General features: G+C 43.5%; 1 protein-coding gene across 2 annotated transcripts in view; it reads left to right on the forward strand.

Annotated features, from left to right (window-relative positions):
- Positions 1–4,206: 4,206 nt before the first annotated feature.
- CPT1A (carnitine palmitoyltransferase 1A) overlaps positions 4,207–24,410 on the forward strand; it is a 57,688-nt gene continuing 37,484 nt past the window's right edge. For both annotated transcript variants that reach the window (XM_040409541.1, XM_040409542.1), the window contains exons 1-5: positions 4,207–4,317; positions 15,143–15,296; positions 15,530–15,672; positions 20,033–20,204; positions 23,130–23,231. In XM_040409541.1, the coding sequence (XP_040265475.1) occupies positions 15,156–15,296; positions 15,530–15,672; positions 20,033–20,204; positions 23,130–23,231 (558 nt within the window). In that variant the 5' untranslated portion in view covers positions 4,207–4,317; positions 15,143–15,155. The remainder of the gene's footprint in view (positions 4,318–15,142; positions 15,297–15,529; positions 15,673–20,032; positions 20,205–23,129; positions 23,232–24,410) is intronic.

Raw genomic sequence — 24,410 nt, forward strand, 5'->3', positions numbered from 1 at the left:
GTCATCACATGATCCATCACATGATCTTTTACCATGGTGATGGATCATGTGATGGACCATGTGACGACCGGAGTGACGTCACTACAGGTCCTGTTCCTACAATCAGCAAAGAAGGAGACAGAAGGAGATGCCGGCAGCGCGATCAAGTGGACTAAGGTGAGTTAAATTATTTATTTATTTTTAACCCCTCCAGCGCTATTTTACTATGCATTCTGTATTCAGAATGCTATTATTTTCCCTTATAACCATGTTATAAGGGAAAATAATACAATCTACAGAACACCTAACCCAAACCCGAACTTCTGTGAAGAAGTTCGGGTTTGGGTACCAAACATGCGCGATTTTTCTCACGCGAGTGCAAAACGCATTGCAATGTTTTGCACTCGCGCGGAAAAATCACGAGTGTTCCCGCAACGCACCCGCACATTTTCCCGCAACGCCCGTGTGAAAGAGGCCTTACAAAAGGCAAAAGGATCTATTGAACCTTTTACCTTTTGAAGTGACAGAGACTGGACAATTATGTCTGCCCATCTGGTGTCACTTCCCTCCTGCCGGACAATGCAGGATGATTAGGCTGGGGGGAGGGGCAGCAAGTGGGAGTATAATCTGGCCACATCTCGGTATATACAGACATATAGATGTTTGGGGCACATCTACATGCATGTATATATCCAATATAATTCTGGGGCATAAATGGGCAGTAATAAGCCCACCTGCATATATATATATATATATATATATATATATATTATACATAGCCATGTATGCTGACAAGGGGGCATACATACATCTCTATGTATATATACATACACCACCTGGACGGGCCCATGTAAAAGGGCTAATACATATGCATATATATGAGGGCATATATACATATATATTTAAATATAACAACAGAAACATTTCCATTAACCCTGGGGTTACACATTGTCTTGCTAAATGACCTGCCAAACTAAAGTCCTTTCATTTTGGCCTGTTTTGCATTGAATGGTGTCTTGTTGATGGTGTCTTAGAGACGAGAGGCAAAAGTAAAAAATGTGCGGACGGTGATACCTGTTCTGCAGGTTTAGGAACACTTGTGGTGTCACCAGCACAACTTGTAAACTAACAGAGCCGAAAGGTCAAAGTATATTGCAAAAGTATAAAATGCAAAAACCATATCACTAAAGTATGCCATAACATTGTGATCAGTGGAGGTCCGAGCTCTGGGACCCCCCCCCCCCCCATCCAATCCTAAGGATGGGGCTGCAGTACTGATTGAGCCCTGCGGCCCCTTCTCTGCCTTAGGCCTAGTTCACACGAACGTTTTTTTTGCGGATGTTCGGGCCGTTTTTTTGTGTTCCGTATACGGTCCGTATACGGAACCATTCATTTCAATGGTTCCGCAAAAAAAACGGAATGTGTTCCGTATGCATTCCGTTTCCGTATTTCCGTTTTTCCGTTCCGTTGAAAGATAGAACATGTCCTATATTCGGCCGCAAATCACGGTCCGTGGCTCCATTAAAGTCAATGGGTCCGCAAAAAAAAACGGAACACATATGGAAATGCATCCGTATGTCTTCCATATCTGTTCCGTTTTTGCTGAACCATCTATTGAAAATGTTATGCCCAGCCCAATTTTTTCTATGTAATTACTGTATACTGTATATGCCATACGGAAAAACGGAACAGAAACGGAAACACAACGGAACTCAAAAACGGAACAACGGATCTGGGAAAAACGGACCGCAAAAAACTATAAAAGCCATACGTTCGTGTGAACTAGGCCTTACCCTTAGGCCTCTTGCACACGGCCGTTGTGGTTCCGTTCCTTGCATTGCGGACCGCAATTTGCAGTCCCCAATGCACGGGCAAGGTCTGTGCGGTGGCCGGGACGGATCCAGACCCATTCAACTTGAATGGGTTCGTGATCCGTCCGTTCCGCAAAAAGATAGAACAAGTTCCATTTTTTTGCGGAACGGAAGCACGGATCGGAACCCCAAAGAATCACTCCGTAGTGCTTCTGACAGGTTTCCGCTCCGTGCTTCCATTCCGCACCGCACCGCATCTCCGGATTTGCGGACCTATTCAAGTGAATGGGTCCGCATCTGTGATGCAGAATGCACACGGACGGCACCCCGTGTATTGCGGATCCGCCGTATGCGACCAGCTATATGGCCACGGGAGCACAACGGCCATCTGCAAGAGGCCTTACACTGAATAGATCATTCCCAGCCGCCCACTATGCAGGGAGTCCTGTGGATGTAGCTCCGCAGCCACTTCTTTCAGGGTTGGTGAGGGCCCATAGGTGAGACGACACTGATTACAACCTGATGGCATATCGTAGCCAATACCATCACTATATGAGCTACGATCGAAAATACACATAAGTTACCTTTTATGTTTATTTTTGATCGTAGCTGGCAAAGTGATGGCATTTGCTAGCTTGAGTCTGATTCTGCCAGTTTTGACCCATGGTCTTCTGGGTTTGGAAGTTTTCCAACTCTTCCAATGGCAGATGTCAGGGGAATGGAGAACTGGGAATACTGGTTATCGACATGAGCAATAATTTATGTAACGATTTATTCCTTTTGAAAAATCTTGCATGCGTAAAGGGCTTGTCCCATAAAAAATATTCTACAGTTTTCAAGCCAGCACCTGGATCTGAATACTTTTATAATTGCATGTAATTAAAAATGTTGTATAACCACTGAGTTATTAAAAAAAATCTATCTGTATAGCGCCACCTGCTGTTTGTTTTTCTTATTTCTTTGATCTGCTCACTGAGATGGCCGCACATGCTCAGTTTGATCCTTCAGCTGCCTCCTGAGTTCTGATAGGGAGAGCATGGACACGCCCCCTGAGCTATGATAGGGAGAGCTAAGACACGCCCCCTTTAGCTGCAGCAGCAAAGACACTCCAGTGAGCATATATTGATGACTTATCCTGAGGGGTGCTCTATGGGGTGCTCTTTCTCATTAGGAAGACAACTTAGTATGCATGAGGAGTATTGTAGTCCAGCCAATACAGCTTTGCATTTCTGGGAAATATATATATGCAAATTATCACATCTTACATCTGTTGACATCAGAAAGGTTTAGTGTTCTTTCCTTTTTAGAAGGATAGCTAATTTGCATACTTTTGGGTTTCTGTGAAAGATTCAAATTAGCTTGCCTTCCAAAAATAAGAGAATACTAAGCCTATTTAATGTCAGCAGATGTAAAATATGCTAATTTTCATATATGTTTCCCATAAATGTAGATCAGCGTTGGCTGGACTACAATACTCCTCATGCATACTGGGCCGTCTCCCTAATGAGAAAAAGCACCCCCAAGGCTATTTAGCTGACCAAGGCAATTTTCTCTTGAGACACTCAATGCCTTTGTCATCTTGGAAGGAGAGATGGTTTCCATGTTTCACTCAGAAAAGTATTACATGTGGGTTGCTCTCTCATTTGCCTAAAACAAATCACAAGAAATTTAGAATAAATTCCTAATCCATAGAATTTATTTGCTTATCTCTAATATATATTATACATATACAGTGAGTGCTAAGAATTGGTCCTCATTGATACTGATGACCTATCCTAACAGAACATCAATATGCTGTTTGGGAACACCATCTAAGTGGTTATCTCACTATTAAATAGCATACAGATTATAAAAATTAACTAGCGTATGTTTACATTTTAACTGCTGTTAAAAAAAAACATCCAGTCAATTCTGTGCATAGTGATCCTCTGTTTATTGCAGGGCAGCCAATGGAAATAGCTTCTCGCCCTGTTTTTCAGCAGATCTGTAGCACTTCGCAGTATAGCCGAAAAGATTCCTTCTGCAGGGGATCAGCAACCTTCTGCATTCCAAGTGCTGTGAAACTACAACTCCCAGCATGCAACATACTCGGCTGTTCTAACTACCATAGCAGTGAATGGGGCATGATAGGAGTTGTAGTTTCAGAACAGCTGGAGTGCTGAAGGTTGCTGATCCCTGAAATAGACTATATTGTCCGCTGCCATCCGGCACACGGATGTCTACGTCCGTCTCGCGACGTGATTCGAGTCTCACGTCTTCTCGTAAGCGAAGCAAGATTCGTGTCACGCAGACATTTCCTAACATTTCACATGTGGGTTTGAATGGAATACAACCACCCCCCAGCTGCTAGCACGCCTCAGTCTGCGTGGTTTGTATCAGGATACAAGCCTCACTCCTCCCTCTAGTAGGAAGGGACGGGCTGGGCTGGACAGGGCTGACTTCCCATTCTGTGGAGTGGTGCAGGGGAGAGAGGCTGGGGATTTGCAGAGCTTCAGGCTGCAGCTTGTCAAGAGCTAAGCAAAGACAGGTAAATGGGATTCATTCTTAGCATCATCTAAACCTTGTCCTTATGTATCAGTGGGTTACTATGGGCTTTCCCCCAGACAAGGCCTGGGCTTAACCCTCTCTAGGCAAATCTAACTTTACATAGAGTCAACCAGATAGATGGATGTGGGACACAAGGATGACTTTGTATGGGGGAAGGGGGGGGGGGGGGGGGTGTCACCCTTTAAGTGCAATGTACATGCTGCACCATTCATTCAGGGCCTCTGTTGGAAGACACATAATTCCTACACATATGTTATGTACGTGCCTTTATCATTAAGCTGATTTTTCCTTCCTTCAGTCTTATGTTTATACTTGAGATGACCTCGATTTATTACTAATATTCTTACCTATTTTTTTTATTATTATTTATTTGAAAGCGCCATTAATTCCGAGACATGGGGTAGGGTTACACACACAGGATATAAAAATACAATAAATAAGAATCTATCAACAGAGGGGGAGGACCCTGCCCTCAAGAGCTTACAATCTACAATCTGACTGTTTCCATAGCATCTGCACAAATCTTTAGAAACGCAGATCGTAATACTATCTCGCTAGTCATTTGCATATATATGGGATTAAATACTGTATATATTGCTTTTCTAATTGTATTTTCTCAATTTGGGGTTGGTTTTAGGAAGGCCCACTTGCCGAGAGCAATCCCTGGTCTGTAACAATAATCAGTAAAAATATGTTGATTGGAAATGTAAAAATGATAGAAATCCTCAATATTCTTGTATAGATCACTAATAGGATAACTCATTGGCCTGTAGACATTGCTACAGTATGTTTATTATTTGCATGATGTGTGGATACATTGTAGCACTGGAGGGGGGGTGTTTTCTAAACAGAAGATGCAATGTTGCAAAATTAAATTAGTGGTTCTATTATCTTCTGCAAGGGAAGGGGGGGAAAGAATGTTCTCTTGTCATCATTGATCATTCCTGCTCCTTCCAGAGCATCGGAGAGATCGGTCTCCCGCAGCAGCATGCTCTGCAAAGCTGTGACCTTTTACCTACTTTTTGTGAAGCAGCAGTCATGTGGTTCCATAGCAAGTTTGGGGGTTGGGAATGATGACGTAGCTAGAGGGGGGGGGGCGGGGATGGCTATAGGAATAGGTTAGGCTGCCGGTTTGTGTCCTTGACTGAAAAGGGAATTAGTAAATTGGTGTAGAGCAGGTTGTGTGCATTTAAAGGACATGCCTATAGGTTCCCTTTTTCCGAATGCATGTGACAGTCTTTGGATCCCTGAAGATCATGCGTGCATACGGATTGACACACGCACGCTTTATGAGACATGTTTTCTAAACTAAGTGCGTTAGGCAATGGCTTTTGTTTCAAGATAACGCGATGAGTTAAGAAATTTGAGTTAAGAGGCTGCGTGTTACCCCTGCTACATCTGTAGCTATCCGGCAGGAAGGTCGGCTGTGCTTGGTTGGTAAGGTAGTAGTAATGCTCTGGCGCGTAGATTATTATAGGGAAATGCAGGTATATTTAAATTAGAAAGTGCGTCGGATAAAGGATCTATTACATGGGACATGATCAGGCGAAGAAACTTCCCCCCCGATCGGCCGAAAACAAGCAAATTCTCATTTGTCCGACTGATCGCATCTTTTATACAGGTATAATAATAAAAAAAAAATCTCGGTTGTCAGAAGCACAACACCCCCTGTAAAATGGTGGTCAAACAATAGTACAAGCGATCATTCATCCCCGTACGGCTTTGCAGGAATGAGCATTGCATAGACTGAGCACAATAACAATTAGCAATTTACTAGCTTTTCTTCAATGAATGCAGACATGAAATTTAAAAGTAAAAAACGCAACCGTGTACGTAAGGTTTTCGTCACGACAGTGTATGTATGACTCTCTGCCCCTATAATGATAGACACGTGAATAGAGAAGATGTGCGTCGCTATAAAGTAACAATGCACTTAAAAATTGGACTATGGCTCATATTCCCAATAGTGGTGGTCGAGCAGTATGTACAGTCCATCACGAGACCTACATCCCATTACTTACCTCTCGCTGCATATTATAAATCGGGTGCGGGCAAACACACTAAGTTTCCTAGCAACATCTATGGCGAAATTGCTCATATAGCAATTTCTGAATCTAGTTGAATTAGCAGAACAATCTTCTGATGATCACTGGGGGCTATAAGGGGTTCCTTCTCTGGAGTCTAGAATCAGAACATCTGCCCCAACACCGACCCAAAAGGCATCCATAATGCAGTAAAAGGGGCCGGTGATAAACCATGTCAATGCCTCCTTACGTACAGCAGGGCAGAGGGCACTATGAGTTGGGTAGGTTTCACACGACCATGTTCAGACCTGGATACAAGCTCCGTGTGAGGGTCCCAGACCAAACATTGCTCCTCTGACCCGAACTCACAACGTCATAATGACTTATAGGGGTTGCCTCATCTGAGACAATGGGGGTATATGGCTAGGATATGCCCCCACTGTTTTATAGGTGTGGGACCTGCACCTACATCGAGAACGGAGCGGGCCAAAGTGGTGGCTGGAGGACTCCGGTCCGGCCACCACCAAGCGCTCTCCCTGTAGAGGTGAATGGGGTCACACCGTGCATGGCCGGTCACTGCTCCCGTTCACTTCAATGGGCCCGACGGAAATAGCCAAGCCAGCGCTCTGCTATTTTCAGTGTCCCCATAGAAATGAGTGGAGGGCAGCTGCGCATGCACAGTGCGCCCTCCAACACTTTCGAGGCTCCACTTAGGTCCCAGTGCTGGCACCCGCACCTATCTCCTATCAGACAATGGGGGCATATCCTAGCGACACCCTGCACCACCGCTGATCTGCTATATGTTCACCGCTGAAGACCATAGACCGCAGCAGTGGACAGGTAGAGAGAAGGGAGATGGCACGTGTGCACTGCGCACATTGCCAGTTGGGGGGGGGGGGGTGTCCCTGCACAGTCTGACACTATCCACTCAGCCCTGCCAATGTCACACTGTGCAGGGAAACCGTCCCAACTGGTAACTCCCAATTAGACCTATTGCAGAGTGGTGACATACTTCTAGTGGGAATAGTAGAGGAATGGCACAACATAGTCATAATAATAGATGCTCCAGGATTGTTATTTCACGGGGGTGCAAGCAGCTCCGAAAACAGACATGTCAGGAGAGGGGACAGGTGCTCTTTGTCTCTCTGCTAGTGGTCGGATATAACTGCTTCCTTTGACCCCTCCATAGCTACCATAGAAGGTGAGAAAACCTGCACCAATCATTAAAGGGGTGGTCTGATTTCCAACATCGATGACCAGGAGTGCTGCATTCTCTTCCAACAGCCGATCAGCAGTCGGACCCCCACCGATCTGATATTGATGATCCTGAGGACAGGTCATCAATATCGAAAAATTGAATTTCTAGACCAGGAGTCAGCAACTCCAGCTGTTGTGAAACTACAACTCCCGGCATGTTCCATTCACTTCTATGGAAGTTCCAAGAACGGCTGAGCAAGTGTGCATGCTGGGAGATGTAGTGGCGGAGGTTGCTGATCCTAGTTCTAGACTCATGGCTGCTCAGGTCCTGGAATTCTGAGAAGGACTATCTGTGTGTGGTCAAACAGGATGCTGATCCTGTCGAACAGGATGCCCCATGTACTGGAGATAGTCTGCTGATGGCACAGTAAACTAATAAACCTGCCACAACTACCTTGTCAGATAATAGTAGTAGTAGTATTTATTTATCTGTTCCGGTCATTGTAGCGGTTTTATTGGGTCCATCAGTATATATTGTCCTTATCTGTGCCTACAGAGCAGTGTGACCCTTCTTCGGCTACAATTACTAGGACATGAATGGAGTTTGCTTGGACCGGGTTGTAAAACAAGCATTATGGGCGCAACCTGACTCCTTGTTAACTCTGTGTCCTTGGATTGTATCATCAAAGGAGCAGCGACAGTGATCGCCCTGAGGGGGATACCAACCCTGTGATAATATAATAAAGATATTCCTGTTTTGCAGCCCTCCCAGATCCATTCAGTTCTATGGAAGTTACAGGAACAGCTGAGCAAGTGTGCATGCTGGGAGTTGTAGTTTTGACAGCACCTAGCACGTTGAAGGTTGCTGGGCTCTGACATAATCGGTTGATGCATTGATGGCATATTCCATCAACGTCTGGTGACTGTTACCCCGTTGGTTGGACCCTGAACCAGCACCATCCCACCAGGCGCTGCACCCGATTCTGTAACACAACACCAGTAAAGTCAATGGAAAGGGAGAAGTGATTGGACTGTTGAGCGCTGCTGAAGGGATAGTAAAGTAAAACAGTCCTTCACTGTCAGCAGGTCCACTGACGAAATATGTAGCCATTCCATAAAGAACCATTTTACTTTAGTCCTGGATCCTGCTATCTCTTAAAGGGGTTTTCCAGGTTCCTATATAAATTATCCTCAGAGTAGGTTACTAAAATTGTATTGCTGAGGGTCTTCTGATACCCCCACCGATCATTTGCTCCCTGCATCCTCCAGCGATGGAAATTGCACTGTGGACGGAACAGGAACCACAGCTCCGTTCAAAGTGTAGTGGTCGCACCAGGTTACTGCAGCTCAGCTCCCATTCTTTTCAATAGGAGCTGAGGTGCAGTAACCCAACACGGCCACTACACTTTGAACGGAGCTGCGCTTCCTGTGTCATCCTGCATTTTCACGGTGACAGGTCCCCTTTTAACTAAATGGGAACTCTACTTACACTGGTTCACATTTACTGTAGTGAGTGCACCTAGACCTTATCGTGAACTGTGCCAAATATTTGGTGTCTTTTAGGCGCAATTTGGCATTTCTAGTTTTTAAACAATTCGCTATGTCTAGCTTGCCATGGGGGATTATTTGGCAGGAAAGGACATGACCTAAGATGTTACATTTTGGGGGTCCGCATCCGTGATGCGGTAAGCAAATGGCCGGTACCCACATATTGCGGACCCGCAATACGGGCAACGGCCATGTGCATGAGGCCTTATTAGTAGAAAGATGTAGGATTGCTGGATGTTCAGCATAGCAGCAGCACCTAGGAGGACCATCAGTATGGCTGCCTATATATCCAAAATCAAGACGGACAATATCTACCATTTATTACCTGGCTTCACTGAAACCCTCAAAGCAACCAGATTTTGAAATCAGACATCATATAATATATGGCAATCTCTTTCTAACAAAACTAGAACCAGCCCTGTACCTCACATGGATCCAGAGATCTCCCCATTCATCGCCCCAATTGTTCTGCTAGATTTATTTCAAGCTGGCAGCTCAGGGGCGTTCCCTTTCTCAGGGGTTGTGTCCTTTCTGCAGCAGCTGGTGACACTTGAAGGATAGAACTGAGCATGTGCTTCCATCTCGGTGAGCAGGACAGAGAAATTAGAAAAAGAGCAAACAGCAGGTGGCGCTATACAGATAGATTTTATTGAATAACTCATGATGGCTTTTTTTTATTTTAGTGGTTTGACTTGGTGGGATGGGGGCTATAAATATGCCAGAACCTTGCATGAATGACAGCCCAAATCTACGTCGGCTCAGAGCTGGCATAATTTTCTCATGAATAGCAGTGGCCACGTGTGGTGGAGATATGGTAGAATCAGTCTCCGGGTTTTTAAAAATTTTTGGGCTACTTTTAGGATAGGTCGTCAATATGTAATCACTGGTGGTCCAAGATTTGTGGTTTTGGTTGTGGCTGTTCCTTTGTCCGAGTTGCTTGAATGAAACCGAGCTGCTGTAAGCTATAATGCCAAGATAGGCCATCGGTAGGGGTCCGGCATCCCACACCCCTGCCTGCTCTGATGCCCGAACTACATGGCGGATGGAGCTGGTTACTGTCACGCTGCCCCCACTGAAGAGAATAGAACCAGTGCTGCAGTAACAGCTCCGTCCACTGCACAAGGGACAGAGCTGTGTAGTTCTGGCATTAGAACTACTGCAGATCGGCAGGGGTGTGGGATATCAGACCCCCACTGATCAGGTATCCTGAGGATAGGCCATCAATTGTAAAGGGTTGGAGAACCCCTTTAAAGGAACATTAAACAGAAAATGCACAAAAAAATCTAAAAGCAAAATATGCCAGGACTTCCTTCCTTCCTTCATTTCCTTCTTTCCCTTGTACCCATGTTATCTCATATTACAAATTAAACTGGTGTGATTTTAGGGTTTGAATGAAGGATGTATTTAAAAAACAATCTCTGTCTGTCTCAGGATCCCAGCCATGTCTTCCCTGCTGCTCACTACCACATGTCTGGCTGTATGACAACTGGCTGGAGCAGGAGCCTCAACCCACCCTGTCTGCAGTAGGACAAAAGGATGACTAAAAAAAAATAACAGACCCCTTAGGCTAGTTTCAGATTTCTGGCAGCTAGTTCCGGCAGAGAACAGCCTGCCGGGATTCCCTGAATCCGACACTGCCTGCTGCAAACAGAATGCCCGCTGGCCTCATTAACTATAATGGGGTCTGGCGGAGATCCGGCTGCCATCTGGCAAATATTCCAGCAATACTGCAGATTGTGTCCGGCAGATTCCCGGCATTCTCTGCCGGAGCTAGCTGCTGGATCACAATGCCGGAGATGTGAAATTGGCCTTAATGACCACCAGCCAAAGATGGAAGAGATCAGCAGGAGATTAACCCCTGTGTTTGGCTACATGCACACGAACGTTGTTTGTTTCCGTTCCATTTTATTTATTTATTTTAGGTTTTTGGGGATAGGATGCGGACCTATTCATTTCAATGGGTCCGCAAAAAATGTGTTGTCCGCATCAGTATGTCCCTTTTTTGTAGCCCCTAAAAAAAAATAGAACATGTCCTATTCTTGTCCGTTTTAGACATTTTTACAATGGATCCGCAAAAAAAAACGGATGGCATACGGATGTCATTGTTTTTTTTTTTTTTGCGGATCTGCAATTTGCGAGCCGCAAAACACCTACGGTCGTGTGCATGTAGCCTTTTCTGTAGGATTTCTACAAGCCTGTGTCAGGATCCGGCGGAAAATGCTGCAGACCATGAGGATAACTATAGTTCTTCTTTATTTTTAGCATTCATTTCCTCCTTTAGTGTTCTTTTTTATGATTCCATATTCTGAATGTAGCGCTATATCCCAAACTTGAAGCCCCACAGTACATATAGGAATTAGCACTTCTATAGATTTTACCCCCAAAAAAATTAACACACGAAAAGAAACTCATTTAAAAAATAAAAATAAAAAAAATCACAGGAAATTTCTTTTAAATATTTATATTTAATGTTTCCAGGAACCAGTGAATTGTAATAGAAACCATTATCATGCATGGCAACTAACTCACTAGGGAACCTCCCCCTGGTTTAACCCTTTATTTCCTGACTTTTATCTTAAAATACAAGGGACATTATCTGCATGTCTGTATTCATTCATGTTACTCTATTATTACTGCCACAATTAAAGTAGGATCATGAATATGTGTTGGGGCTCATTCACACGACCGTACGAATGGGTCCGCGTCCGTTCCACAATTTTGCCGATTGGGTGCGGACCCGTTCATTTCAAAGGGGCTGCAAAAGATGCGGACAGTACACCGTGTGCTGTCTGCATCCGTTTTTCCGTTCCGCAGCTCCGCCAAAAAATATAGAGCAGGTCCTATTCTTGTCCGCACTCCGCGGACAAGAATAGGCATTCCCATAATTTGCCGTCCGTTCCGCAAATTGCGGAACGCACACGGGCGTCATCCGTGTTTTGCGGATCCGCAATACACTGCGCGGTTGTGTGAATGTGCCCTTATTAAAAGGGTTTTCCTGGAAAGAGATTATCTATCTGATCAGTGTGAGTCCGACCGCCGGACACCCACAGATCCTGCTCTAGCAGGAAGGGGGCATAGGTCCCCGATTCTTAGGATCATTGAGGTTCCTAGTGGTCAGGCCCCCACCTATCAGTTAGTTATTCTCTATCCTTTGGACAGGGAATAACTTTTAGTTACCAGAATCCTCCTTTAAAGTCTCCTGACATGTCTGTAATAACAAATCTGGAGCATCTGATCTTAAGACTCTGTGATGTGCCGTTCCTTTATTATTCCTGCTAGAAATTAAGAATGAATTACTAGCCGATTGTAATGAAGGTCCAGATAGTTGTTACCAGTTAGGGAGGTGTCCCTGCATAGTCTGACACTGGCAGCACTGATTGGATAATGTCAAACTGTGCAGGGACACCCCCCCAAACTGGTAACACCCATGTGGATTTTCATTGAAAACTGCTAGTAAGGCCTCCTGCACACGACAGTATTTTTTCACGGTCCGAAAAACGGGGTTCCGTTGGTCCGTGATCCGTGACCGTTTTTTCGTCCGTGGGTCTTCCTTGATTTTTGGAGGATCCACGGACATGAAAAATGTAAAAAAAACCTAAGTCAAGTTTGCCATTGAAATGATAGGAAAAAACGGACACGGATCACGGACGCGGATGACAATCTTGTGTGCATCCGTGATTTTTCACGGACCCATTGACTTGAATGGGTCCGCGAACCGTTGACCGTGAAAAGAATAGGACAGGTCATATTTTTTTCACGGCCAGGAAACACGGGTCACAGATGCGGCTGCCAAACGGTGCATTTTCCGATTTTTCCACGGACCCATTGAAAGTCGATGGGTCCGCGAAAAAAAATGGAAAACGGAACCACGGACGCGGATGCACACAACGGTCGTGTGCAGGAGGCCTTATTCATTCATAAATTCTAGAAGGAATTAAAAAAGTTATGGCACAATATAGAGTTATAAGACTAGATGTTCCATCTATTACATCTGTACAACAGTATAGTCTTTACATCGAATACATGCACACATACAGATTTCACCCATGGACTGGGGACATTATCATATTCCTTTAATCTGATATTATTAGGGGGCCAGATAGGTGCTGGATTGTGAGATATTCTGGATCAATGGACAGTCATAGAAAATATGAACAGAAGTTCTCCTCCAGAAGGTAGAATGGTGACTCTCTCTTGTGCCGTCTATAGGTAGATGCCCTGTGAGAGAATGTCCAACCCATAAGTGAATCTTGAAATGGGACTCGTGGAGATTGGTTTGCCTAATATCCCCAGTTTGGTTTAAAGGCTTTATTATGGGTTTCTCGTTCACTTATAAGGTAGCCACCTGTAGTAGGCGCTAGAGAGTTAGTAGGGGAACACATTTGCATTTTTTTTTTCCCATGAAGCATTGCCTGTCGGACTCCATAACTTCAGCTGGATCTCTTCAATAAAAACCAGTGCCCATGTAGAAAATAGGAACTCGTGCATAAGAGAAGATGACCTTTTAAGAGGGCCGCTCTACCAACACCATAGGAGTTTCCTAAATGTTCCATCATCTACTGGTTGTGAGTATATATCCCAAGAGCATAGCTATAGTGGGTAAAGAGTAGCAGTCGCACCCAGGTGACACCCATATTATAAGTGGGACCCAATTGTGGGGTCCTGATTCTGTATTGAGGTACAGGCCTCTAATGTACTGTGAGAACATCTAGTGGTCCAAACAACATTTTGGGACACTAGAAAGAGATCATGTGTCTGCTACGAGGTCCTTGGAGTTGGGGTAGTCCCATCCTTTGCTATAGGTGGTGAGAACCTGTCCAGCTCTCTCCATTGTTGGCAAACTAGACAATAGAGAATCGGTATTGGAACGTGGAAAAAAGCCCCGGACACATCTGCCCTGGGGAGTATATCCCCACAGTCTAATCCCAAATTGATAAAGTGCCCCTTCTTTTCTGGTGATATCCCTTTTAATGTTTAGCTCTGTATTATGTAGACCGTGGTGTTCAGAATCCCATCCAGTATTTATTCTGCGTGGCCTTAGCATTTAGATATTTTTACATCCCACAGAGTAACCGTATTTGGAAGGTTTGTCTGCGGTTCTCATGGATTTGTGGATGACTAAATATAGGCCTTCATCCATCTATAATTTAAACACATTTCTGTACCTTTATTTTTTTACCATTTTATAGTTCTTATAGTTTTACATTTTGTTTTTTTCAAGTGATACGTCAAACGGCTAACATTGGGAAGGTCTACATAGTTATTTTAGAAATGCATTAAAAATACTTAACGGCTTAGGCTTTATTGTGATATCTTAATCCTATTAGAAGTTGGAAGGTTCATTTGGGGCGATAATCTCTTCTGCAGAAATGTAATATCAGTGTGGACACATAGTTCTGCAGAAAAATCCATCAAAAAAGTTTAGCTTTAAAAAGATCTAAAAAAATAAATAAAAGTCTGACATGGAAGTCTACGAGACAGCTCCATCTGTTCAAGTGAATAGGACGGAGCCGTCCCATAGAAGTAAAGCGTTCTCTTCAAACAGCTGATCGGGAGGGGTGCTTGGTGTCGACCCCTCGCCAATCTGATATTGATGACTTATCCTGAGAATTGGTCATCAATAGTCAAAAAGGGACAACCCCTTTAAGGAAAAAGGATACTTGTTTCATGAAAGCGAGGTTTGCATCTCCGATACAGAGAAGGACTACTTCAAAAAGTGAAATTGAGCTTGAATAGAGGTGGAGGGGTGCGATATCTGTTGTTTGCCGCTTACAATGCTGTTCTAGCAGTTTAATTGCTTCAGTCATGCAAATTGCAATTCATATCTTACCTCCATGAAGTCCTTGACCTCACGTTGATTGTGATCAACAGATTAATGCCAGAGATATTGTGTACAAGTTATTCTGAGAAAGTCATTTGAATGACTGGTAAAACTTCTTCAAGAGAGAATGCAGCAAGTCCAGTTGCTCTGACTTTTTACTACAAATATTCATAAAAAAAATATATATATTTTATGTGGGTTTTTTTTATTCTTAGGGGCATCACAAAGATGGCAGAAGCTCATCAGGCTGTAGCATTCCAGTTTACAGTAACTCCAGATGGAATTGACCTAAGATTAAGCCATGAAGCTCTGCGACAGATCTACCTTTCTGGCCTCCACTCCTGGAAGAAGAAGTTTATTAGGTTTAAGGTAACGCAAGAGCAATTATTTAACTTTACTATCTTGGCATTTGCCTATTTTAAGGATTTTACCAACAATTATGAAGTAAAAAAAAGGGGTTCCAAATGTCATCAGTGGTGAGGGCAACATTCACGTTCTCCACAGAAGATGCACAAAATTACAAGTGTGGCCACTTTTATACTTTCCTTCTCACGTCTGCTTTTATTCAGTTTGTTTAATGTGGTAAAATGTTTCTTTAACAGAATGGGATCCTCACCGGCGTCTTCCCATCAACCCCAACCAGCTGGTTAGTGGTAGTGGTTGGTGTGACCTCCACATCAATGTACACCAAAGTGGATCCATCATTTGGGTTGATAGAGAAAATAAACCAGGCACTTGCTACCACGTAAGATTTAAATTTTTTCATGTGTGTCCTTTATTTATGTAGTGTATGAAGGTGCAGCGCACACAGTGCAAACCGTCTGGTCTGTCAGAATATTGTGGGTATGCTCTGTGTGCTAATGTTACTGGTTGTAATTGAAGTAATCCCTAATGACACTTGAATTGGACGGGGGTTGCAGTACCTGTCACAGTGTAGAGTCTAAATTCTACCAACTCTGGTGAATAGTATACATTGTGCCAACTCTCTACTTGGTGGCACTACCCTACTAGCCAGTGTGGTGGGCGTCTAGACACTGAGCAGTCAATCAACTTTTAGCCCTCCACCATTTTTCTGTAAATTTTCTTCCTGCTGAAACGGTATCATGGTTGGCATTGATATATCCCTTGAGTCAGTCCCTTTGTGGGTCCTTCATTGCCCTATTACCTTGTAGCATAGGGCGTCCTAGGTTCAAACCTCAACAGGGACAACATCTGTATGGAGTTTGTATGTTCTCCAGATGTTTGTACTGGTTTCCTCCTCATTGCGCTATTACAGTCCTGAACAAAAGTTTAAGACCACTTGAAAAATGGCAAAAAATCATATTTAGCATGGCTGGATCTTAACAAGGTTCCAAGTAGAGCTTCAACATGCAACAAGAAGAAATGGGAGTGAGACAAAACATTTTTTGAGCATTCAATTTAATGAAAACAACGAATAAACTGAAACAGGCTGTTTTTCAGCTGATCAAAAGTTTAGGACCACACCTCCCAAAAAAAACTAAACCCCCCCCCCCCCAAAAAAAAAAACAGAAATCCAACCTCCAAACATGAACTCAGTAATGAGTAGCTCCGCCGTTATTGTTTATCATTTCAAAAATTCATCTCGGCATGCTTGAAGCAAGCGTTTCCATGAGGTGAGTGGGAACATTTCTCCAAGTGGTGAAGACGGCCGCACGAAGGCCATCTACTGTCTGGAACTGTTGTCCATTTTTGTAAACTTCCCTTGCCATCCATCCCCAAAGGTTCTCAATTGGATTTAGATCAGGGGAACATGCAGGATGGGCCAAAAAAGTGATGTTATTGTCCTGGAAGAAGTCCCTTGTCCTGCGGGCATTGTGTACTGTAGCGTTGTCCTGTTGAAAAACCCAGTCATTACCACACAGACGAGGGCCCTCAGTCATGAGGAATGCTCTCTGCAACATCTGGACATAGCCAGCGGCCGTTTGACGCCCCTGCACTTCCTGAAGCTCCATTGTTCCACTGAAGGAAAAAGCACCCCAGACCATTATGGCGCCCCCTTCACTGTGGCACGTAGAAAACATCTCAGGTGGGATCTGCTTGTCATGCCAGTAACGTTGGAAACCATCAGGACCATCAAGGTTAAATTTTTTCTCATCAGAGAATAAAACTTTCTTCCACCTTTGAATGTCCCATGTTTGGTGCTCTCTTGCAAAGTCCAAACAAGCAGTTCTGTGGCTTTCATGGAGACGAGGTCTTTGAAGAGGTTTTTTGTTTTTGAAGCCCTTCAGTCTCAGATGCCGTCTGATGGTTATGGGGCTCCAGTCAGCACCAGTAAGGGCCTTAATTTGGGTCGAGGATCGTCCAGTATCTTGACGGACAGCCAATTGGATCCTCCGGCTCAGTGCTGATGAAATTTATTTGGGTCTTCCACTTGACTTTTTTGTTCTATAACCCTCAGAATCATTTAAGAAATTCCAAATGACTGTCTTACTGCGTCCCACCTCAGTAGCGATGGCGCGCTGTGAGAGACTCTGCTTATGCAGTTCAACAACCCGACCATGTTCAAAAAGGGAGAGTTTTTTTTGCCTTTGCCATCACAACGTGTGACTACCTGACAGAAAATGACAGTGAATCCACATCTTTGCACAGATTTGGCCTTTTAAAGGCATGTGGTCCTAAAATTTGGATCAGCTGAAAAACAGCCTGTTTCCGTTTAATCGTTATTTTCAATTAATTGAATGCTCAAAAAATGTTTTTTCTCACTCTCATTTCTTCTTGTTGCATGTTGAAGCTCTACTTGGAACCTTGTTAAGATCCAACAATGTAAAATAAGATTTTTTGCCATTTTTCAAGTGGTCTTAAACTTTTGATCAGGACTGTACCTTGTAGCATAACGGGTCCTAGGTTCAAACTTGACCAAGGAGAACATATGTATGGAGTTTTTATGTTCTACAGATGTTTATATCGTTTTCCTCCACTTTTCAAAGATCATCCAATTAATTTAATTGACTTCCCATGAAAAACAAAAGTTGCCAAAAAGTTCACTTTACACACAGCTTTTTTTGTACTTTTATTGTTTATACAGAATAATGTTTATATAATTTAGATGTAGAAAAAACATTTAATGGGTTTCACTGGGTGTTTTCTATACAGATTGCTTTTGCTGTGCTGTTAAAGGCCCTTTATTTTTTGCACCAACACAGCACCTTTCACGTGTGCAGGTAGAGGTGACAATGGTTTACGGTGAGGCAGGCTTTTCTTTCTTCATTTTTGCATTGTTTGTCCCAAGGATTGAACCTATTGCAACTTTTTGCTATTTCTAGACCAATGACTCCAATAGAGTAACATGCTGGAACATTTTTTTATATTATAAAGTCATATACTACATCATAGACTACATTTTATATACTATAGTGTCCCTTACTTCCTGAATCAGGTAAGGCTACTTTCACATCTGCGGTTTTCCTTTCCGGTATTGAGATCCGTTATAGAATCTCAAAACTGGAGGAAAGCGCTTCAGCTTTGTCCCTATTCATTGTCAATGGGGACAAAACTGAACGGAACGGAGTGCTCCAGAATGCATTACGTTCTGTTTCCTTGCGTTCCCATGATGCACACAAAAGTGCAGCAAGCAGCGTTATTGTGTGATTCATGGGATACTGATCAAGACGGATCCCACATGAAACACAATGTAAGTCAATGGTGCCGGATCCGTTTTCTCTGACACAAAAGAAAACGGATCAGGCGCCGATTGACTTACCATGGTTTTAGTGCCAAATCCTTCTTGGTCATTTTAGAGATAATACAACCGGATCCGTTCATAATGGACGGATAATTGTATTGTAACAGAAGTGTTTTTGCTGATCCTCTGCCGGATCCAGCAAAATCACTGATGTGAAAGTAGCCTATGGAGGCACCAAGGTGATAGGGAACCCATGGCTATCTTAAAATACATTTGAGGATACCAATTTGATTACAGCCTATTTCGCACCACTAACACGGTGCCATGATTTGCTTACTGCTTGACCCATGGTAATCTTAACAAGAGTTACTTAGTTGTTAATATTGATAAGTCCCCTGACTAGTAATTTGTAAAGAGGCAAAACCACGTTATTGTCATTAGCATCTACACCTCTGTTGATGCATCTCATTATTTTATTTGCCCTGGCAGCAGCTGCCTGACACTGGTCGTTAAAGTTCAGTTTGATGTCCTCCAGTATCTCAAAGTCTTCGGGTTTTTCCTGATGTTATACTAGACCAGTGATGGCTAACCTCCGGCACTCCAGCTGTGGTGAAACTACAACTCCCAGCGTGTTCCATTCATTTCTATGGAGTTCTGAGAACAGCCAAGCAAGTTTACATCTTGAGAGTCGTAGTTTTACCACAGCTGGAGTGCCGGAGGTTAGCCATCACAAGCCTAGTTTAAAACAGTACTAGATTATATCTACTTAGACAGTTGGTTTCCTTGGCCCAGTGCACAATGCCAGTCTGTCCTTGCCGAGGAAAATGTAAAATGTACGGAGTTAATAATTATATGCTTTAATTTCAAAAGAAGGAAGCTAATCTTCAATTTGTTTTAAAGGGGTTTTCCGGGAGTTAAATATTGATGACCTGTCCTCAAGATAGGTCATCTATATCTGATTAGTGGGGGTCCAATTCCTGGCATGCCTGCCAATCAGCCGTTTGAAGAGGTCACGGTGTACTGGTGAGCACTGTGACGTCACATTCAACGGTGACATGGCCTTTGTGCTACTCAGTACCATCCAAGTGAATGGGCCTGGGCTGCAATATCAAGCATGGCCACTATACAATGTACGGCTTTTTGGTTGAGCTCTGTGGCGTCTTCAAACAGATGGTTGTTGGGGCTGCTGGGGGGTCGGACTTCCACCGATCAAATATTGGTGACCTATCCTGAGGGTCAAACTCTCAACTGAACTACAGAGATTTTCTGGAAAGATATGGAGGTCAGTTGGACATTATTGCGCAGTTCAAAATGGAATACATTTTTTTTGGCTTCTGATACTGTTTTGTGCTGGAAACCATTTTGGAAATTTGGGGATTAGAAGAATTTTTCTCTGAATCCTTTCTATGCAATTCAGTCACGTTGAGCTTCAAACGTATAATTGTGTTCTCCTTTCCATCAGCGGCTACATGTCCAGTCAGACTCAGAACATTGTCAGTAATGTCCTCTTTGGCACAGGCTTTTGGGTGGCCTTGACCGCAACAATGCGATATTCCCTAAAGATGCTTCTGAATTATAATGGATGGATGTTTGAAGAGCATGGAAAACTCTCCAAGAGTACAAGGTTATGGATGGTGAGTAACCTTGAACTGTAGAAGTAATAATCCATCCTTGTGGACGTATTGTAGAGTTTAGAGGTAGTTCCCTAATGACCTTCCCTTAAATATATTCCAATGACATGTTTGAAGGTCAAAATTCATTGAGCTAGGACCAAAACATTGACCTGAATAAATGGGTTATAGTGCTCAGTCTCAGTAATAATGGCCATATCTGCCTGGACTGCCATTGTTTTCATTGGTGGGGTGCATGCACCAGAAAACAAGTACTGGCAAACATTGGTTGTAGTCTAGTTCCCCAGATTTTTCTACAAGTTCTGGTCTTCTGGGTGATTGACTGACACAGACGATTATATTTTTGGGTTCTCTTGTTGATTAAAGTATCTAATCAATGGGGGTCCAACACCCAGGAGTCCAGGTTCCCCAAATGATCAGCTGTTTGAGAAGGCATCAACGCTTGCTGTAGCACCAAGGCCTTCACTTAGCTTAGTCTAGGCCATGTGATGTCCCGTTTATGGCCTAGCTCATCGCCATTGAAATGGATGGGGCTCAGCTGCGATACCAAACACAGCCACTATCAAATGGTCTGTGCCATGTATGGTGAGCTGAGAGAAGGCCACAGCACTACTGACAGTGCCAGTGTCTTCTCAAACAGCTGATCGTCGGGGATACTGAAGAGTAGAAAAGTAGAAAAGTCTAGGAAAACTCTTTTAATGATAATTTAAAAAATTATATATTTTTTTAAATATTTTAATCACTTTGGTGTTTGTTACCCCTTGTTAAAGTAGCCATCATATAGCAGTCGGCGGGATGGCACATCTGCCAAGTTCCTCAGTGAAAAATATTTAAAGCAGCCATTGAAGATCGTGTAATTTCAGGTTTATACAAAATCGGATATTTGAATGCTTCCAGGTCAGTCCTGGAATTGGTTATATTGCTATTTTGACTTGCAAATCTGAGTTATCAGATGGAAGTAGCTGAACACATTGATGTAGGATTTGAAATGGACAAATTCATAAAAGAAATTTAAGAAGGGTCCCTAAAGAACATTTCCCTCTAAAATAAGAAATGAATACATCCTTCAGCTGCCCCCTGCTGTAAAGCGGATAACAATTCTCTTCAGTCATTTCTTAGCTCTATCTGTTTTTTCCGATATAACCTTCATGTAGCACCAATTGTAGACATACAATATGTGCAACATGAGCGCCAGCTTAGGTATCCAGTAGGTAAGGGGAGGAACTGCCACCTTTAAGGGGTTGTGCCATCAATAAATGTTGTTTTAATATTATGCAGCATTAAAAACTAGTTAGTTTTGTAATTTACTTTTTGTTACAAAAATGCTCCAGTTGTCAGGTATTCTCTTTACTTTATTATAATGGCCCCCCTGGTGTTTAATCTGTGTAGTATTATGCACGACCACCTACTGAGGTGGTCGTTTACTCTCAGTTCCATCCTCCAACTGCCACCAGCCTTTTGTACAGTTAAAAATTGTGACCGTTACAGGGAGAGAGTTGTAGCAGGAAGTACATCCCCTCTGAGCTGTGATGGGAAGGGAGCTGCAGCAAAAAGGACACGTCTCCTGAGTAAAGACACGCCCCTGAGCTGCAGCAGAAAAGACACGCCCCTGAGCTTCCAGCTTGATATAAATCTAGCAGAGCAATGAATGGGGAGATCTCTGGATCCATGTGAGGTACAGGGCTGGTTCTAGCTTTGTTAGAAAGAGGTTGTCATGTACTATATCAGGGCTGGCCAACCTGCGGCTCTCCAGCTATTGTAAAACTACAACTCCCACCATGCCCTGCTGTAGGCTGATAGCTGTTGGCAGACTGGGCATGCTGGAAGTTGTAGTTTTGCAACAGCTGGAGAGCCGCAGGTTGGCCATCCCTGTACTATATGATGTCTGATTTTAATTTTTTACATTAATCATGACAATCCTTTCTGTGTTTGCATATAAAAGCCTTAGATGATGGATTTCACAGTCACTGCTGGACTGTTAAGAAACACATAGGGATGATTTACTACCAAGGGCCCCATATAGTCTTTTTACAGTGTCCTTCTGTTGTCTGCTCATCAGCCTTAGGGATCATGCACACGACCATGGTTTTTGTCTGCATCCAATCTGCATTTTTTGGGTGTCGGATGCGGACCTATTCACTTCACTGGAGCCGCAAAAGATGTGGATTTGCGGCTCCAGTGAAGTATAGTATAGAACATGTCCTATTCTTGGCCGCATTACGGAAAAGGATAGGACTGTTCTATTATGGGCCATTCCGCGAAATGCGGGAACGTACAAGGCCGGTATCCATGTTTTGCAATTTGCGGACCACAAAAACGTCTATGGCCCTGTGCGTGAGCCCTTATCCTTTAGGAGTGAGGATTTATCACTGCATAAGTAGGTCCATTTAATAGGTTCCGAATTATTTAAAAAAGGTTGGGACTGACCAACTAGAGTACCAGAGGATCCTCTCGGGGGTCCAATACAATAGGGGCCCAAAGGTCCAGCACTAGACAACCTCATTGGGAGAGAGCATTGAAACCAATTGCTCTTGTTCCATTTCTTATGGGTTGATCCAGAAATAATCTATTAGACCAGGACTGGCCAACCTGCGGCTCTCCAGCTGTTGCAAAACTACAACTCCCAGCATGCCCAGTCTGCCTACAGCTATCAGCCTACAGCAGGGAATGGTGGGAGTTGTAGTTTTACAACAGCTGGAGAGCTGCAGGTTGGCCAGCCCTGTATTAGACCTTACCCAAAATTAGACGTGCCGAGGTTCTGCATGGATCTCCTCCGGCGTGTCTTGGAGTTCCAGTCAGACAGTGTTTTAAAAATAGACCATATTAATAAAATCTGAGGCGACTTCTGGTGAAAGCTGACAGTCTGTTACTCGAGGAATCTTGGACTTGTGCATTTGGGTTAATGAGTTTGTGTACTTGGTTTTCCAGGGAATGGTGAAATTGTTCTCTGGCCGAAAGCCTATGCTTTACAGCTTCCAAACTTCTCTTCCTCGTCTCCCCGTGCCAGCTGTGAAGGACACGGTCAAAAGGGTAGGTTTCCTTATTCATTTCAATTAAAAAATTGTTATCGTAGTATATTCCGTCTGAGCATTACCCAGTGAAGCGTTGACTAAATGCGATTATTTCAGTTGTGTCATAATTGTGATTTTCCGGCATCTGGGGAAAAACAGGTCCAACCTCTGTTTTCATTGGCAACCAGGCCGCATACTCTTTCATTTGTGAGTTCATGTAATTTCCATTCAGAGAATACTGGATGCACAACCTCCCGTAATCTGAAAACCGGCTTGCCTTTAACTCTTAAATTGATTCTGTCACTTCAGCAAATCCCATTTAACATGTAGAGAAAGTTAATACAAGGCACTTACTAATGTATTGTGATTGGCCATATTGCCTCCTTTGCTGGTTGGATTCATTTTTCCATCTCATTATACATTGCACATTTCTATGGTTACGACCACCCTGCAATCCAGCAGCGGTGGTCGTGCGTGCACACTACAGGAAAAAGCGTTGGCCTCTCTGGTGGCCAGGGACCGAGGGAGCGCGCATAGTCCAGCACTTTTTTTTCTATAGTGTGCAAGCACGACCACCTCTTCTGGATTTCAGGGTGGTCGTAACCATGGAAAAAAACCATCTATAATATGATGGAAAGATTAATCTATCCAGCAAAGGAAGCAATATGAATAATTACAATATATTAGTAAGTGCCTTGTATTTCTCTACGTGATAATTGGCATTTGATGAAGTGAGACAACCCATTTAATGAAGGGATCCGGTCACCAGTTTTATGCTGCCAAGTCTGAGGGTGCCATAAACTGGTGATGGAGACCCTGAGCAAAAACGAAAAACGTTGGGTCACTTCCTTGAAGTGGTGGCCAAACGATACTTCTACTGTATACGGCTGCCTCATTAAAAATGCTATGCAATGCCATCACCACCATACACTGCAAAAATAATATCCACTATAGTGCATAAATAGTAGTGCAAAAAAGTAAACCATCATATTATGACCAAATAGTCAATAGCGCTCTCTCTCCTCGCAGCGGGGGATCGAGACCGGCGCATGCACTTTCTATGGAGCCCGTCTCCTGCAGTCAGGAGAGAGAGCGTGATGTTTGAGTGCTTCTCTTTCCTCGTTTTAGCTATCGGTGGGGGTATCAGCACTCAGACCTTCACCGATCAAGGCTTCACCGATCAAGGCTTAGTGATGAG

Source organism: Bufo bufo, chromosome 10 (assembly GCF_905171765.1).
Source record: "Bufo bufo chromosome 10, aBufBuf1.1, whole genome shotgun sequence".
Classification (NCBI taxonomy): domain Eukaryota; kingdom Metazoa; phylum Chordata; class Amphibia; order Anura; family Bufonidae; genus Bufo; species Bufo bufo.